This window comes from Lonchura striata, chromosome 2 (genome assembly GCF_050655825.1).
Source record: "Lonchura striata isolate lonStrDom1 chromosome 2, ASM5065582v1, whole genome shotgun sequence".
Taxonomy (NCBI): Eukaryota; Metazoa; Chordata; class Aves; order Passeriformes; family Estrildidae; genus Lonchura; species Lonchura striata.
In genome coordinates, this window is record NC_140704.1 from 96608553 (window position 1) to 96626491 (window position 17939).

Consider the following 17939-nt stretch of genomic DNA (forward strand, 5'->3'; position numbering starts at 1 on the left):
AATAGCCAAATTACAGTTTCTAGGCAAGTGCCTTGTTTGAAATTATTCATGCTCATGTTTTTTTTGTCCTGACTTGAAAGAGGGTAGGTTTGCCTGTGAAGTCAGGGAGCAAAGCTGCTCTGCTGCTCCATTGAAGTGAGTGGAGGGCCTGCTGAGATAAGGGTGTTTTGCTTTGCTCCTTCTGTGAAAAATACATTTTTCTCCATTAGTCAATATTATGGAACCTTGGATAAGCAAGCAGGAATTAAGCTTATATGAATTATGCTTAAAGTGATTCTTGATGCTATTTGGATCTGAAACATTTTTAATTAAAATAGGACACAAGACAATGTGCTGTCAAATATAGAACTGTTTGTATTAGCTGTGTAACATGTGGGTAAGGTGGCTAACATAAGAAGCAATAGTGGTGAAATGTGTATCCTAGATATGTAATGCATTGCTGCTGTAAAAGTCAAATTCTGTCTAGTTTTGGGAATCTGGACATCAGATTTTGTTTTTAAAAACAGAAAATTGCCATATAATGGAAGCTCAGTGACAAAGTGTAACCAGATCAAAGACAGTCATTGTAAGAACTAAAGTCAGTAATAAGCACGCAGGTGTTTAATTTGTTGTTAGATCTTAATGGATCTTCATTGTGGGAGATTTTTGTAGTAATGGGGTGCCGGTTTTCTAAAAATTACCGTAAAGGTGCAGGTGGGATATGGGCATTTGATCCTTTTGGCAGAAGATGCAAGTGGCAGACAGAAGGCAGTGTCCTCACCGAAAGTAGGTTATGTTCTGAGAACAGAGGAGGAGTAAATTCTTTATTTTCAGAGGTGCAAAGGAAATATTTTAATTTATGGCATTCAAAACACATTTTAAACTTACTTTGGATTCAAAGACTCTATATGATCAACCCAAGAAGTCTATTTGAAATCACTAAATGAAAGAAAAATGTAATGATGTGCTTACAATGGTGCAGTTTTTTGTATTGATAATCCCTGACAGCCCTTCTTTCTGGAGGCCTGCAAGTTTTGATGAAACTTGAAAAAGAGAGATTGCTCTTGACCAAGCATTGTTTTTATTTGATAAAGCTCTTCTCACTTTATTGAGAGGAATTAATATGAAGAACAGGAAGTTTTGTATAGAAGCACATCTGAAAATAATACAAGTCCTTGGAAAGATTAAAATTACTCTTTCATAGACAAAGTGAATGGAAGGGATTGAAAATAAATTCTTACCTTTATATCCAAGTTAAAAAATTGTACAGGTTACAAAGTGCTTGTGGATGATAGCTTTTTAAACTTTGGCTTAGGTGACATGTATTTTGTGGAAGACACCTTTTACTCTCTTTTTTTTTTCTTTTTTTTCAATGATGATGACAGTAAACATTTTATCCTAGGAGATTCATCTTGGGTGCCTTAAGGACTTAGGGAAAGAAGATGATAGAAATGTTTTTGGATGAGGGGGGTGTCCAAAAAAAGTTTCTTTGTCTACTTAAACATGCAAAGATAGGGAGATAAGTAATAGTAAATACTAGCTTTTCAAGAACAGAAGAGCCTGATACTTTTTTTTCATTGGAAAATAAGTTATACAGTCTAGGAAACAATAGTAGGTTTTCTAGATATGAACATTAGCTGAGCTTCATGAGCTTCATAGCCTGTTATTGCACACAGGGTAAATGAACCAATTTTCTGTCTTTTATCAGAAAGACCAAGCTGAACTATTGTATCCAGTTTCGTGGCTTGTTTTAGATAATGACATGGACAGACTGGATTGAGTTTCAAGAGCAAATAATAGTAGTCTGTGATAATGGGGAACGACTGACAAGTGGTCATTTTAGGTAGATAAGGCTGGGAAAAAGAGTCAGCTGTGTACAAGACTGTTGAAAAGGAATAGGATTAAAAATGCCTTAAATGTCAAGAGAATGTTTGGTTGGAGAGCTAGCAAAATTTTATGAAAGCAGAGATACATAGTGGAATGGGTTGTGTAGCAAGAGGATACAAATATACTTCACTGAAAATACTTAATATCAGGCAGTCGGGTTGGACGTGGATGGCAGAGGGTAAAGCCTAGAAGGAAGTAGAGAGACTGGGTAACCTGGTGATCATTTACAAGCTCTTGTGATACTCAAGAGTTACACTTTCAAGTTTGTCAAATGAATGGTACCATAAAAAAAACTTCTGTAATTCCACATTTCTGTGCCACAGCTTGGTTCGTGGGACATTTTCTGTAGTTTTTGATTGTGACTTGGACGGAGAAACTGTCCCAAATCCAGCGGGAGCCGTCATTTACGAGTACCTCGCTGCTGGCAGTAGATGGCGCTGTTTCTCTTCCGGTACATTCCCGTTCCCTGTGCTGAGGGGGCTCTCCCTAAATTTCTCCTATGGAATCTACTTATCAGTCAGGCTTTAAATAGATTGCATTTAGGAGCGTCAGAGGGTTTGGTACTTGTTCTTAATTTCTTCAACAGCCTCTATTCCCACGCTATTTTGACTGGCAGAGAACGGCTGTTTTTACATGCATCCGAGAGTGCTCGTATGGAGCTGTGCGTATTTGTCAGGGACTAGCTACGTTAAGGTGGATTCACTGAAGGTACCTATGGATCATAATAAAACCTGCAGTAATTCCCTGAACAATCATTAGAAACTGAAGGGACTCGTAGGTTTTTTTATGTGTAAACTATAGAACTAATAGTAAGTGTATCCAGATGGTTCAAAGCCTGTGATTATATCAGGTGGTAACATTAAGTTATAATTATTGCCTGTTACCTTTCAGACCTTTTTTTTGTTTGTTTGTTTATTAGAAGTGAATTTTGAAAATATTTAATAGTTTCACTTTTTATTTTTGCAATGGTGAAGTGAATACCCAAGTGGTGTGTAGGAGCCCATTAAGTGACTTGTATGTGCTCAGAATCAAAATGATGTTGGCAGTATTTCCATATAGAATGGGAAGGTTTCTAAGCCCCTGGGAGGCTAGTTATCTATACTGTTAAATTACTAGAATGGTTTCTGTAGTGCTTTTGGTCTACATTTCGCTGAAGCTGGCACAGACTAAGGACTGTTCTGAAAAGAGAGCTGAAATGCAGTCACCTCATTTTGGATGCTGCTATGGTCATGATCTCTGTGCCAGTGAACAGACATTGCTGGTGTTGAGATCACTGGGATGGCTACAGCTGGTGAGTTTCAGGTGAAACTGAGGATCAGAAGGTCTTGTAGTGGCTTAATTTCCCTCCTGTTCTTCTCAAATGCCTGCATTGTGCTTACTGTATGGGATCTGAGATGTAAGTAGCTTCAATAAGTGCAGGCAGGTGGAGTTCTGAGAGATGGAAGTGTGCCAGGATTTTGGGATATAAATCATACAGGTGAGGAAGGGTGTGGAGAGACATGAGTGAACAGTCTGTCACTTCTGCGTGAGAAATGAGAGAGAGCAGCTGCTTGACAGGAGATGAGTTTTCTGATTTGGTCGCTGATTTAAGACTTTGATAAGCTTATATTTATGGAGAAAAATGGGAGGGTCTCAGTAGTATTTTAGACAGTGTTCTGCATCAAAGCTACTGGATGGATTTCTTTTGTGATCTTTTAGGTGGTACTATTTTGGTATATTGAGATAGGCAATTCATCTAGATGCAGTGTGCCACATTTCTAGAAGAGTTAACGTCAATATTTATTTTTCATTTATTATTTATTGGAACAACTATTAAATAAGCAAATAGTAGTTCACTGCTAGTTCAAGGTGAATGGTTTAAGTGTTGGTTTGGAATATACAATATATGGCATGAGTGGATCTTTGGCTTGAAATTCCAGTCTTAGCTTTGCCTTGACAGTGGAGTTCTGGTAAATCCTTGAGGCCATGGATATGGACAGATAGACAGTTCTCTTCAGGAAGTGAGGAAATATGTACATCATTGATGGTCTGATAGGGACTAAGGTAATAAACTTTAGCAGTATCAGAAGTAGAGCTTAAAAAAATTTTGGTGTAATCTCCCTATGCCTGCTTTCTGCATTAATAGGGCAGAAGGGCTACTTCAAAATGGTTTTAAAGAACCAGTGAGGAATGTGCTTATGTTTTGAGCAGTTTTTGTAAGACTGACTTTGAGGCAAGTATTTTTGTCAAATGTGGAAATGTATTAAATATTGTAAATACCTTCTTGTATAAAGTACATTACTTTGCCTGAAAAAGGGTCTGCTGTACCAAACTCTGTACTGCTGCAATTGCAGAGAAACCCATTTGTCAGGCTCAGTGTTTTTTGTTGCCACTCAGTGATTTTGTGATGATTGAGTGTTAGATACTCTTGCAAACAGAATTATCTTTTTTTCTTCCCTTTTGTATATGGTGCTATATTTAAGATGATTAATATATAATCTGCATACTTACTGTTGTGTTCTATTTTGTGAATTGTGGATTAAGAAATGCAGATTATGGTATTTCGATCAAATATATAAATCAGTAAGTTAGATTGCTGACTTTATGGGAAAACTTTGCTGCCTTCTCTCATTCCTTGAAGTACAAATAAAGAAAATGAAATGCGACTTATTTATGTGCCCTATTTATGCATAATAGTTATGGTTGTTTTACAACTTTTTAATCCATTGGAACAGTGTGTCTGGAAATTATTTCACTGTAATAGAGAGTTGGACAGATAATATTTCACTGTCTAGATAAAAAACAATGGGAGTTAATTTATGGCATTTCTCTCTTGAAGTTGAGTGTCCATAAATGAGATCTCCAATGGCTTCAAACAGCCATTTCTTATTCTTTTGGGACTCTTTCCCTGCTGGGGTCTTGCCAAGTGTTGTTTCTGTTGCTGCAGAAAAGGAGCAGGGTTAGTACTATATAAATGAAATCTGAGTGCTCTCTGGTATAAATTGTTTGGGAGTTCCAAGTTTTCACAGGTTTGAGATAACCCTGGGGGTAACTTGCATTCTGCTTGATGTAACTGTAAATGAACTCTACTCTTAAGAAGTAGTGCCTTTAAAATATTCTGCTGCTTTCCAGACAATAATGAGGGAGCTCAGCTGGCGTCTCATCAAACATCCAGGCACGCCTGTTGATTCCCGCTATCCTCTGGAATCTGGTGCTTAGAATGAACTGAGATGGACATTTTAACATTTGTTTGCTGTAAGGTGTAAAATTCTTTGTTTTCAGATACATTACTCAAAGATGTTTTAGGGTTATAATAGACTTCTTTATGGGTATTTCCTTTATAATTAAATCCTACTTTTTCTTTATTTAGCCATCCTAGTTATTTTATCTTCAGCCTTTACTAGTGCACCATGAGGAGGCACAGTGAGAATGCAAAATGTTGCTCATGAAGACCTTCTACACTACTTGATTAAAGAATTATTGAATGCATAATTGTAGTCAAGAAAAAGAAAAATAGCACATTCCCCCAAAGTGTTTGCAACCAGGAGAGAACTTGGAGAGGATATTGTAGCCCGTTATTGTGGTTAGCAATTTATTGTGGTTAGCAACACTGATAGAACAACTGAATTCAGTAATTCTCATGTAAGTAAAGTGTAGAAAATATTCCAGAATGGTATATTTATTTTAAAAAGACATCAATAAAATGAAAGTCTTCCCAAAAATAAGCTACCTTCATATTAAATAAATAATACAAAACAAAGAAGAGGAAACTCTCAATTTTTATATACAAATGGTATATAATGGAAAGTCAGCTAAGTACATCTTGGAGAATAAATCAAAAATCATACATGTATAGAGAGGTATAGTAGTAGTTATGAATGGGTTGCTAGGAAAAATGCAACAATAGTACGGTCTGTATTCACTGAAGTGCCTTTTCTGGCTGTATGTTTACACCCCTCAATTTGGAAACAAAAGTAAAGGAGGAAAATACTAAAATGGTAACGAAAGTGCTTAAGGCACTATTGAATAAACTAAACATTACAGTGTGCTTTCGAAATGCTGGCTTTTCCCTGTTGGGGTACCACTGAGGATGAAGGGTAAAAAAATGGTCTGTTTTCCTTGCTGAAAGATGAGAAAAGGTCTGTAGTTCTTGAGAATCAGACTCCAGGGTGGGTTACAGTGCATTCCTTCATCCACATCTGGTCAGCAAATTTCCTTTTTCTTGCTCACTGCTTTGTAAATGTCTAGGACTTAAAAGAAGGAAAAGTCCAAGCTTGTATTTAAAGACACAGCCCCATAATTTTTCCCCAGGTTGGTTGTAGTGTGAGGTTCCTAATCAAAAAGGGAAAAGAATTTTGTTTCTGCACTACAATTGCTGCCGTAAATAAATGCCGTTTGCTCATTAGTGAATGTTTCTTCTGATTTGTACTCTCATTTATAATCTGAAAGCAGTGCTTTGCTTCAAACAACCTCTGCAGCTCTGGAGCAAATGAGCAGCTGACAGGCTTACTTTTAACAATGCATAGCTTAAATTGTTGTTTTCTTAAAATAGCCTTCATATTTTTCCTCAAATCCCTGGTAATTCCTTTCAGATGTTTCTTGTATTTTACTGCATTTTCAAATGGAAAGACTTGATCCTTCAAAAGAGATAATGAAAGTTAAAACAAAAAACTCACACTACAGTGGCTAGACATGGTGACCTGTTGGAGGAAAAGGAAGATAAAAACCCCTCACTTGCTCTTGGAGCTTGCATTCAGGCCCTGTACTACCTGGAGCTAAGTTGGTCTGAATGATGAGATGGGTATACAGTTAGAGAAGTATTCAAAGATTCAATTCTTTGGTTTGTTGTTTTGGTTTTTTTGTTTTTGTTTTTTTTTAGTAATTTCAGCATAATTTTGTGACAGCATGGTTTCCTGTTTTTTTTCAGAACTGATATGAAAACTGAGAGTGCTGATCCTCATTAGCAGTAGAACTCAAAACTGATTTGATTAAGTTGATGCAGGGACATGAGTTTATACTTTATTGCAGTTGCATTTCAATCTGACAGAAATTATTTTTCATTAAAGCTGAACAGGAATAAACTGTGCCAAAGCTGAGATAAATATTGGCACAGGCCTTTTTAATGTTTGAAAATAACTTGTTTTACAGAAGTGCAAGTACATGCTTACACTGGGAGAAAATGTTGTATATTTTTCTTCCATAAAGGTGCAACAGTCTTGGTTTGGTACTTGTATGTGATTTTGCTCCTTTCAGTGTGTTTTGTTGTTTATACAGATGGTTCCTGGCGATGATAATATGAACGTGTTTGGGAGGTATTGTAACATACTTTCCATGCTCATAGGTAATGCCATAAGTGATCCATTACCTCATATTTGACAGGTGTTTTCACATGTAAGCACTATTTTAAATGGCAGTCAGACAATGCAGCTGTTATTACACAGCTGGCTGGCTGTAAGACATGCAGAGTTCCTAACAGTCCTGTGAGAAGGCTTGTTGGGAGACACATGTACAGTGTTGTCCCAATGTGGTTTTATCAGCAGAGAGTGTTTCTGGGCTCAGACAGTGACCCCTGGACACTGTGCTGAAGGATTTGAAATGGGTCTTCTAGAGCTGAGGGAAAGATGCTGCAGTATCTGTGTGGAAATCTCCCACTTCTGATGCATACTGATCAGTAGCTGAGCAGTTCTGTGTTGATAGATAAACTCTGGGCTGATGTTAAACTTGTGTTGAGAGGTCATCGGGTAGCACAGGTCATCAAAGATAGGAAACCTTTTCTCTACACTGTATCAGTAAAGATTTTTTTTCTCAATTTCTGTTTGATCACAATGGATGTTTTATAAATTATAAAGGAGTGCTGATCTACATATCTGTGGCCCTGGGTTGTGAAGAAAAACTCAGGCCTGTTTCATGCAGTGGAAACAATTCTTAATGATCTTTGGTTGCAGTGTGATTGTTTTGGCTACTGGGGAAGAAGCACTTCACTTCTCATATTTCCAAGGCCTTAACTGAACTTCTGGGTATGCCAAAAGAGCTGCTCTGCTGTATCCTGAGGAGCTGCAGAACAACAGAATGTGGGAGGTGCTGGTGTGTCATTTCCACTGTTAGGCAGATAAAGTGACCAAATTGCTTTGTCAAGAGACAAAAAAGTCATGGTAGCCTTGACTAACTTATACTTCTGAGTACTTTTGTATACAAATAATGCGAATGCTTGTGGACTTTTGTCATCTCTCTTTCTGGATTGTACCTTAGTAGTCACTAGTGATGTCCAGTCATGTCTGTCTTCTGCTGTATGAGCTGATCAGTTCTACCCACCATCTCCTGCCTTTAAACCAATTATCTCTTGATATAAGGACCTGTGTTCCTACCCTGAGGCTGCTTAGATTTCTGAATTTTTTTTTTTTTTCCTGAAGTGTTACAGGGTCTTTCATATTCATGTGCAGCTACCATTAACAAGATTTATAAATCTTGCAAAAATTTTTTTCAGAAACCATTCTGTCTAGTCAGGTGTGACACAGGTGTTCCTGTGTCAGCTCATTTCATCCATTGTTACAGTGTTAATTTGCCTGGTGCAGGCACTGATGTCACAGACCGTAGTTATGTGGAACCTGTTTTTAAAAATAAAGCATACTAACCAGCTCAAAAAAACCAACCAACCAAACAAACAAAAAAAAACCCACAAAAACACCCAAAAACCCCTGAAAGCATCCCAGCATTTGGCACTCCATACTCTTGCAGTTGTCAAGGAAGTTCTCAGGTATCAGATTGCTCACAACTACTAGTTCAGTTCATTCTTGCCTTCCCTTGGAGTTCTATTGCAAGGTGAATGTCATCTCATCCTGGTAACTCCCTTCTGTTTTGTTGGGTTCTGTAATATTTTGTGCAGCTGCTTGCAGTTACAACAGGATATCTTGAGGAGTTGTCCTGGATGGGAACCAGAACAGTTTATTCTCTGGTGATCAGAGACGGCCAGAGTCCCAGCTGAGAGCTGCTGTCCTAGAGCCTTTTCCTGCTTCATTGCTATCCTCATGCAATGGCTGTCTGCTGGGTGTACAGAATCTCAGGAAGTTTTCTGCTCCTGATGTGTTTGAAGGGCAATTTAATAATAAATTATTAATAGTATCTTGGTTAAAGCACTTGCTGAAGTTGTGCAAAGTCTGTGTTCACTGTCTTTATCTGAAGGGGAGATTGATTTCCTATTTCCTAACACAGTGACTTAGTCATTGAACTACTTTGAGGATTTGTGCTTTCATTTTATTAAATTTTATTAAATTTTCAAAGAGTTGAGGCCTAGAATGCAGTTAGGTTTTTCAAGAAATGAGTGCATCAGCTACTGACTGTGTCTGACTGTTTAAGTGTTCCGTGCGGAACAAAAGTATCAGTGAAAGAAATAGAGGGGAAACTCTTTTTACAGTGATTTTATAACCTAAAGTTAATAAAAACAGTTGCGGGAGGGCTTGGTTTAGATCTTTGATCAGTGGTTGATAAATCAATTTAAAGTAGGCTCACTTAGTAACAGTTCAAGTTGTATATCTCAGGCTGTTGTCTTGCCAATGTTCAAATAATTGTGTAAAGCTTTGGGAATGCTCTGCACTAGGTATTCCCAATGATGGTGCTAGGAGCATTTTCTTGGAAGGTGAGGGAGTGGTATTTTATTTTCCTTGAACAGAAAACACAAACCCTTGACCTTGCACTTCTTGATTGTTATAACCCTCACATTTATGAACAAAAGAGCAATAGTATTAATGCCTTAGAACTGTGAATCTTGCATTTACTTTTTTGTTTTACTTTAAAAATACTTGGAGACTGAACTCGGGATTAAAACTAGTCACAGGTTTTTTTCAATTTTATTGCTAAAAACATAAAATCAAAACCCACCCCCCCAGTCCAAATTCTAAGGAAAACTTGCTTAGCAGGTGCTAGACAGGTGAATTGCTGTCAGTACTGGAGTTTGAGCAGTGTGTTTTATATGAAGACAAGTGGTATGATAATTTCTAAAATGAGTGCAGAAAGGTTCATCAGAGTTCTTCTACTACAGACCTCTAAAATTACCCAAAGACTCCTTGTGCCCATATAAGCCAAAATCAACACCTAAACCTGAACCATAAATCAGTTAGTAGCTAGTTTAGGTCAGGAAGCATAGAGAGATAATAGTCTGCAGTTGAGGAATAACTTCTTGTGCATAAACTGCAGTTGTTTTATTTTGCAGCTGAGTGATATAGCCAACATGAAAATAAGAGCCCATGAACAGAAGTAGTGAAGTCCATCTGGAGTTAAAAGTTTGCAGCAAGTGATAAAAGGAATGCACTGCACACTTGCTTTGACTGAGAAATATTTGCTCTGCTAATGACAAGAGAAGCAGTAATTTTTAAGTTAATTAGATTCAGGGGTTTTTTTTAGTATCATTTGGTGTACAGAGCAGGTTACCTAAAGGTGCAATTCTAAACCTCAAAAGAGAGGTTCCCACAGAGAGCAGGTGACCTTATGGAAATTACAAGATATAATTCATCATAGTTAATGTGGGTTTGGACTACATGACTGGAGAGGTCTCACTCATATGCAGTTTGATAACAGGTTCCCATTGTGAGTAATAATTTATACAAAAAAGAGAAGTTATAATAATATGCTTATTACCTCTCTTCCATATATAAAGCAGATAATTTTTTTAGTTTGATGTCTGACATGTAATTTACAAGCATCATGAAAATGCATTTTCAAAGTGCATACGGTCCCCAGTTATTCATGCTAGTCTTAATATATTAAACTAAGATTTAAAAAGTAATTTTAATGTATTTGTAATACATCAACATATGTTCTAGAATGGAATCTCTTGTTCTGTGTTCTTTACCTTATTTTTTATTTTCTTTAATGTGAACTTCAAAATTGAGCAGCTTTAATAAGTGTCTACATTATGGGCACTTCAGTTCTAAGGTAATTGAGGTGTTGACAGCTATTTCAGCAAACTTCTATGCTGTAATGCTGCTCTGTTTGTGTTTGTATTAGAAAGACACTGGTTTTGGTCTTAATGTGTTGTGAGAGTCTCTTGTGGTGTTTCAATTACATGATTTCATGTTTTTCCTCCATCCTGCTTTCTGTACGGAGTACATGATGAACGCTGAAGGAGCATTTACTTCATGGTACAGTTTGGCCCTGTTTCAGTAGGAGGCTCCATGTTTTTCTCTGTTGTATTACGTCTCACTTGGAAAACAAAGAGATTCCCTCCCCCTGCCCCCACCCAGGGAAGATTTTTTGTTGGGCTCAAGTAATTTTCACAGCTGCAGGAGATGGGAAGGTGATGTTTTTCCCAGCTTAAAGATGAGGAACTGAGGCACGGAAAAGGTGTAGGCAGAAGTACATAAATGTAAGTACCTGACAGCTTCAGGAATCCAGTATGAAACATTTGGGCTCTGATTTTTCAGACCATCATTTGTCTTGAAAACAAAAAACAAAAAACAAAAAACTGAGTTCATATTCACTGTAAGTTCAAGTGGAGAAGTAGAGATAGATGAGTGCTGCTCTTAGAAATAATTGAAATTGTATCTTTCCACAGCTGTTAGTGACATTTTAATCTTTTAATCACTGTTGAGCTGTTGCAGGACTATGGATAACTAGCCGAAAAAAAGGGATGAGAGAAGCTTCCAGTATGAATAATGTGAGCTTATTCTGGCCTGTAGTAAAAAAAAAAAAAAAAAGAAAAAAAATCTGATACTTGAAGAAATGTATTACCACTGACTTCTCCAGTTTTAAGAAGTATTTATCTCTCATCTCATATAACCTACGTGAATTTGCGAGCTAATACTTTCTTCTACATTTTTAATTATGCCTCATACACTGTGCACAATATAGACGATGCAATAAATAAGGCAGGAACAGGTCAGACTATGTTATCCTTCATGGTGTAATCCTGATTGATCCATTCATCCATGGTTTGAATGAGACATAGATTTTTTTAAAGAGAAAATATGACACATAATATTATCATACTCTAAGGTGTATGCACAGAGGGGCCAAACTGAAGATCAGAGGCAACCTTCTCTGTCACTTTCTAAATTTAATACTAGATTATTTTAAACCTTATTGCTCTTTTAACATTGAGGCTGCTTCTTTGCATGTAATAGCTTTCACTTACTGAGAAAGTAAACTGCAGCTGAATTTGGGGATCTTGATTTCGTGCATGTGTGACTCAGTGTAGCTCTGCTTATAGAGATGAATATTAAACCATTTAATAGCTCTGTCAAGGGTTTGTTCCTTATGCTGCCTCCATGTTCCCAGGGCTGAACTACAGGGATTCTCTCTGCTTCCTCTTATGTCTGTATCAGTGCCCTTAGCCTTTCTATTAGGATGCTTAACATGCTTGTCCTATTTGTGAGTTTGTAGATGCGTGGGAAAACAAAACTGATTAAGTGTTTGATTTCCAGATGTTTAGCAATAAGCTTTGGAATTACTTTTCCTGTCCAGGCTTCTCTTTAACCTATTGCAGTTTTTGCTTGCTAACCTGCAGTGAATCTTGAGTTTTTGTTCAGTCTCTTCTGGAGGTTATGTAAAATTCTTGCTTGCACTAGTCCTATTGTAAGGAATTCAAAGCATCTGCTAACTGTTGCATATGGAAATTGATTTTTTCCAATATGGTAAAATATTTTTTATTTGATTATTTTAAACCAGATTCTAACAAGATTTGTCAGGCAAGTCCCTACTTCCTGAATTGGGGCTTATCACATGTTCTTTCTTTCTCTTTTCCTACCCAAGATTTATTTATTTTCACATTTGTCTGATTGCCGTCTCAGCTTCTTATCTGTCGTTATCTCTCCCAGCCTCTTGCATTCCCACCTTTTTGCTCAGTGGTCGCATCACAGTTTGAATTTCTGTGTCTAGTCTAGCAAGTGCTGAGCTCTCTTGAATCTCTCTCCATGCTCCTCAATGCTTATTTTGGTAAAAATAATGACCTCAAGTCAGAATCATGGTCTCTGCATCAGATTTAGGGAGATTCTTCTGCTGTGCTGAATAGGACATGGATTTCTCTCTCTCTTCTGGTGTATGGATCTGACTGCTGTGTGAATATCCCACCTTATGGAGGGAAGTAGTGGCAAGAGCTCTTGATGATTTAGTTGAATATATGTGAAGTCTGTTCTATGCTGTAATGAATGGGACTGGGACCTCCTTGGTAGGACAGAAAAAATTCGCTGTTCTCCTGGGAGACCATTGGCCATATGTCCTGAGAGAACTTGGCAGCCAAGTAGCAGCCTTAGGTCTGAGGAGAGATTGAGGAACAGCAGGTTAAGAAAAGGAAGTAGTGAGCCAGGCCTCAGGGCAGGACCAAAGGCCTGCTAGGAACCAGAGGGGAGCACACAGAGATGCCTGCAGAGTCACTGCATCACCTGAAAAAGTCAGATCCCTGCTGCAGGCATTAAGAATTCAGTGTGATGCGGGAGCTTTATTTAATAAAGCCTTACTTTGTGCTCTCACCTATGACTTTTTGCCTCCCTAGAATTAACTATATTCTACATGGTAGTCTGGTGGAATCCTGAAATTTTTCTTTAATTTAAAGAAATTCTAAAATCCTAGGGTTTTTATCCTTTCTTTTCTAATAACTCCAGACACGTGCATATTCTAGCTGTCATTTTTGTGGATGCTGAAATATGGATGGATTTTTGTGGGTGGCAAAATGTATATGCCTGGCACAAAGTATTCCAAATTTGATATTTTTGCTCCCAAAGCATGGAGCTGTAAAAAAATTCCTGCATAACAAGCTTTCCAGAATTTTGTTACCCATGAGCTAAGCCATTTTGGCTGTTGGCACAGAGAAATTAGGAAAAAAAAATGATCTGAGGCAGATAGTTGGCTTGAAAAATTGCATTCAGAAGCTCTGAAATTTCACAAGATTGTAAGAGTGGAAAGCAGCAATCTCTTACAGCAAAGATCCATAGTCTGCAGTGCCAAAAGCAGCATACAAGGCAATTTGCATAATATCCATTTTTGTATAATGTGATGTGGGTCTGGGCTGCAGCCTTGTGAGGAAAACATGTGTGAGATGTCCTTGTTCCCAGCTCCTGGCTTCCTCTGGTCCAGCACTGGCACCTGGGCCAGACTCTGCCATTAGGTGGTCACTGGTGTCTCTTTGCTGAGTTTCCACAAGCACAAGCACTGAACCACCTAAGCAGTCTGGTGCTCCACTTGTTCTGGATTGCCCTTGAGATGGAAAGTGTCAGACAGCTTTGATAACAGGTTTGCTCCTGTCTTTGCGTATTGCTCCTTTTTGTGTTCTAAATCTCCAACCAACTTTTTGACTTAGCTGTGTTTAATAATTTCAGCAGCTCTGAAAGAAATGTTGAGATTGCTTTCAGATGGGGTTTGTTGCTTGTGTATGAAAAGTAGTGGATATGATTAAAAATACAGCACGGCATTTGTAATATAAAGACTTTTACCAAGTTAGGGAAATAAAATTAGCTTAATTTGCAGTGTCATCACTGTACTGGAGATTATACCAGTATTAATGAAAAATTGGTATAGTTAATGTAAGCATCTCATTTTAGCAACCTAAGGCCATGCAGGGGTACAAAGTTCAGTGTGTCTTGTCTTTAAGAGAGCCGGTTCTGGTTTTGGAGTTATTTAAAGTGTGATTCTAACAACAATTAGAAACAGGAATGCTAAAACTGTAACAATTTAGGCATGCTAATTGATTGTATTGTGCAGGTCGGTTGTGAATTCTTAATTGTATGATTTTTAATAAAATGTCTGCTATTGGTTTTGTGTAGATCATCCTTTGCAGGCTGGAAGTGCCAAGTGCAGGATAATTCAGTGAGTGATGTGGACTATTTCAGCTTCTTGTTTTCAACCCTTATAGGTAATCCACATGAATGTAATAATTCAGAATTAACAAAATGAAATTTGTTTTGATAGTCAATTACTGAATTTAATTTAGAGTAAATGGTTTAGTAAGTACTTCCTGAAAGTAATTCTAATCTTGTTATATATTTTTGACATGAGATTTTTTTTTTTTTTAATCTGATTTTTGACACTCGACTTTTATACTTTTCCATTTGGGCTGAATATTTGCATACTTTTTTTTCATTCTAGCAACTTTTTCAGGAAAATATGAGAAAAACCTAAATTTAGCATATGACCTAAACAAGATTTTTTTTCCTAGCTTGAAGTAAATGCCTTTTATTGGCTCATAACAATATAAATGAGTGCCTCTGGGATTTCCTGTGAATGTGCTTACGCTCTTAAAAGCATTCCATCAGAATAAAGTAATCAAAGTACGTTAAAGCAGGCTGGCCAAGGTCAGTGTGTGAGCAGAGCTACTTCTGCTACTCTATTCTTACTCAGCTATAAAAATAGTTGCATTCTGTGGTGATGCAACCTTGGTAAGTTAAGTGCTTAAAATGGTGTAATATTGCTGAGAAGTAACTCCCACTGACTTGTGCTGTGGTAAAAAATAGTGTTTTCTTTATCGCCTTGGTTATTTATAATGTTCAGCTACTTTGTTTTTGAAAATTACCTTTTTGTTCCTAAAATGGTAAAAAGAGTGCTGAACTGATAGCAGAGAAAAGGAAAGCAAAGCCCAAGTAACTCCTGCGGAGTGGTCATCCTGTTTTACTAAAACATCTAATACCTGTCTAGAAATAATAAGCCAAATTTTATTTTTGTTTAACCCTGAGGTTATATTACTTATTACTGAGTTATTGTGAGCACATGAAGTAGTTTGCATTATACCCATTTTTATTATTTTTTTTAAGATACATATATTGAAAATGGCATAACACTGGCCTCTTAAAGTTTTTTTATATCACATTGTAGTACTATTGGATTTTAAAAATATTTTTATTTTCTGTCAAAAGTCAAAATTTGTACTTTGATATACTCAGTTTATTAAACCAAGCAAGAGCTTTTAAGAAAAAATTGTTATGTTGACATAGTGTAAAAGACAGTGTTTGTCAATGATGCTGTTGAAGTAGAACACTGTTTGACTTGTTTTGTGATACTGTTGTACTGCTTCTTCTTCCCCAGGGTTTTCAAGAGAGGAGCTGACTAGTCTCCAGGGCATTAGAGGAAAACCACACATTAGCCAGACACAGCTTTCACCTATCCGTCTTTACCTAACTGATCTGGACCAGTTTTTACACCACTGGGCTGTGACAGAGGTAATACATCAACCCTAATTCTAAATGACAGCATACAAACTCTGAGTGCTCTCCATCCCTTTTCCACAGATGGCTAAATCCTGTTGTGATTTGAGTTGAAAAAATAATGAAAAATACAAAAGCTGATGAACAGCCAACATTTTTCTACAGCCATCAGATAATATTTTGAAGGAAGATGTTTTAAAAGTTAAATGTTTAGACATGTAGTATGCAAAGTAATACTCAAGGAAAAAATTGTTAGAAAACTTGGTGGAAATTCTTAAGCACTAATATTAGGACCAGCAATATATTTTGGCTTTCAAAACCAAATTAATTGTAAAAATACTAATTCTAAAGAGTTTTCCTGGAGAATAAGTGTCATTATTAATGAAGATGCACTTGCATTAAATAAAATTTAAACTTTGAAGCAGTATTAAGTTGACATTAGTTAGTATTTTGAATAATTCCTCATTAGTTAACCAAAATATGTTGGGCTTAGAAACTTCACTCTAAATTCAGTACCTAACATCATAAGATCTGATTGTTGGTTCTAAAAGAAAGGGATTTGAGCCACCAGATTTTATTCAAAACAAGTGCATCATCTGTCTTTCTGCATCAACTCTTTTTATTGTTTAGCTCACCAGAAACCACTTTAAGATGTAAAATCATGTTGCAGTGACGTGCCAATTTGACAGTATTTATGAAGTTGTAGTCCTGAATTCAGAAAGAAGAGTGAAACAGAAGGTTTTTGTTGTATGTTTTTTCATTCAAGAAAGCAATATAGGAGATGTTTTCTACTTCATAGTGTTTAAATGATAATGTTCTTAAATTGATGATAGTCTGAAATACAGATTGAATGTGTGCTGCTAGGTATTAGAAAGTATTTTAAGCAGGCTGTTGTTTGCTACTGTGACTCGCACATATTTTTACGTGTCCTGCATTCAGTCATTCAACCTGTAGAGCAGTTGAACTTTCTAATTACTTTTGATTTTTCTCTTCTGGACACTAATGAAGTGTTTTCTCACCAAAATACCTTGCTCTATGGAGGGATCAGAAAGCTCTCTTTCCTGTTGCTCTGTGAATGCACAGAGCGACTTATTTGTTTCTCAGAGTTAGCATAATCCTATACAGCATTTGAAGGATTTATGTACACCTTACCTGGGAGACTTTTATCAAAGAGAATAGGAGCAAAAATTCCATGCATCAAAAATCTGTAAAGGATGAGACCTTCTAGACCCACCTGATTTTGTAGGCTCTTAACCAAAGAGGGTTCTGAACTTGCATTTTCCCAGTGAGGGTGGTCAAATACTGGAATTAGTAGTATAGAGACATTCTGGTTCCCATCTATGGATGTACTCAAAAGCAGGCTGGATGCAGTGTGGGGTGACTTGCTGCACAGGAGTCCACTTGAGCAGGAGCCTTGGATTAGAGGAATGTGAGGGTATTCCTTCCAGCTCTAAGGATTCTGTGATTATTTGAATACTTCTATAAAGAACCAGGTCTTTTTGTTTTACCATCAACAAATCCCTTTGCTTTTTAGACAAAATCTCTTTTTTTGCTTTTTAGACAAAATGGAATTCACTGTATGAGTAAGGGTTTGCTGTTTTATTTTTAGTAGGTTTGTTACACTTATATTTAATCTAAAAGCCAAACTGCTCTCATTAAAGGCTTACCAAGTGCTGCCATGCTGTTTGGGGTGTTCCCCCTAGGTTTGCTAGGTTTTTTTTTCACCATGGAATTCTGGGAACAAAAAAGTAGGGGCGCCTCTTCAGTAGCTTGTTTTCACACTGGAGAAAAATCAAGATAATCTTGCCTCTGATCTGATAATAATGGTGGCATATCTGGTTGTGTTACAGTGAGAAGCGATCATTGGTATTGAGACAACCACTTCCTTTTATGAGTTGCAGAATTCCATTCATTTTTCACTTGTCTGTTTTTTTCACTTGTTAGCTTTTAGATTACTTTTTTCTCTGTGTT

General features: G+C 37.0%; 1 protein-coding gene across 5 annotated transcripts in view; it reads left to right on the plus strand.

The window, feature by feature from the left end:
* TEX10 (testis expressed 10) overlaps nt 1-17939 on the plus strand; it is a 54548-nt gene that overhangs the window by 22589 nt on the left and 14020 nt on the right. For all 5 annotated transcript variants that reach the window (XM_077784723.2, XM_077784717.2, XM_085571816.1 and 2 more), the window contains 2 exons: nt 14595-14683; nt 15850-15983. In XM_077784723.2, the coding sequence (XP_077640849.1) occupies nt 14595-14683; nt 15850-15983 (223 nt within the window). The remainder of the gene's footprint in view (nt 1-14594; nt 14684-15849; nt 15984-17939) is intronic.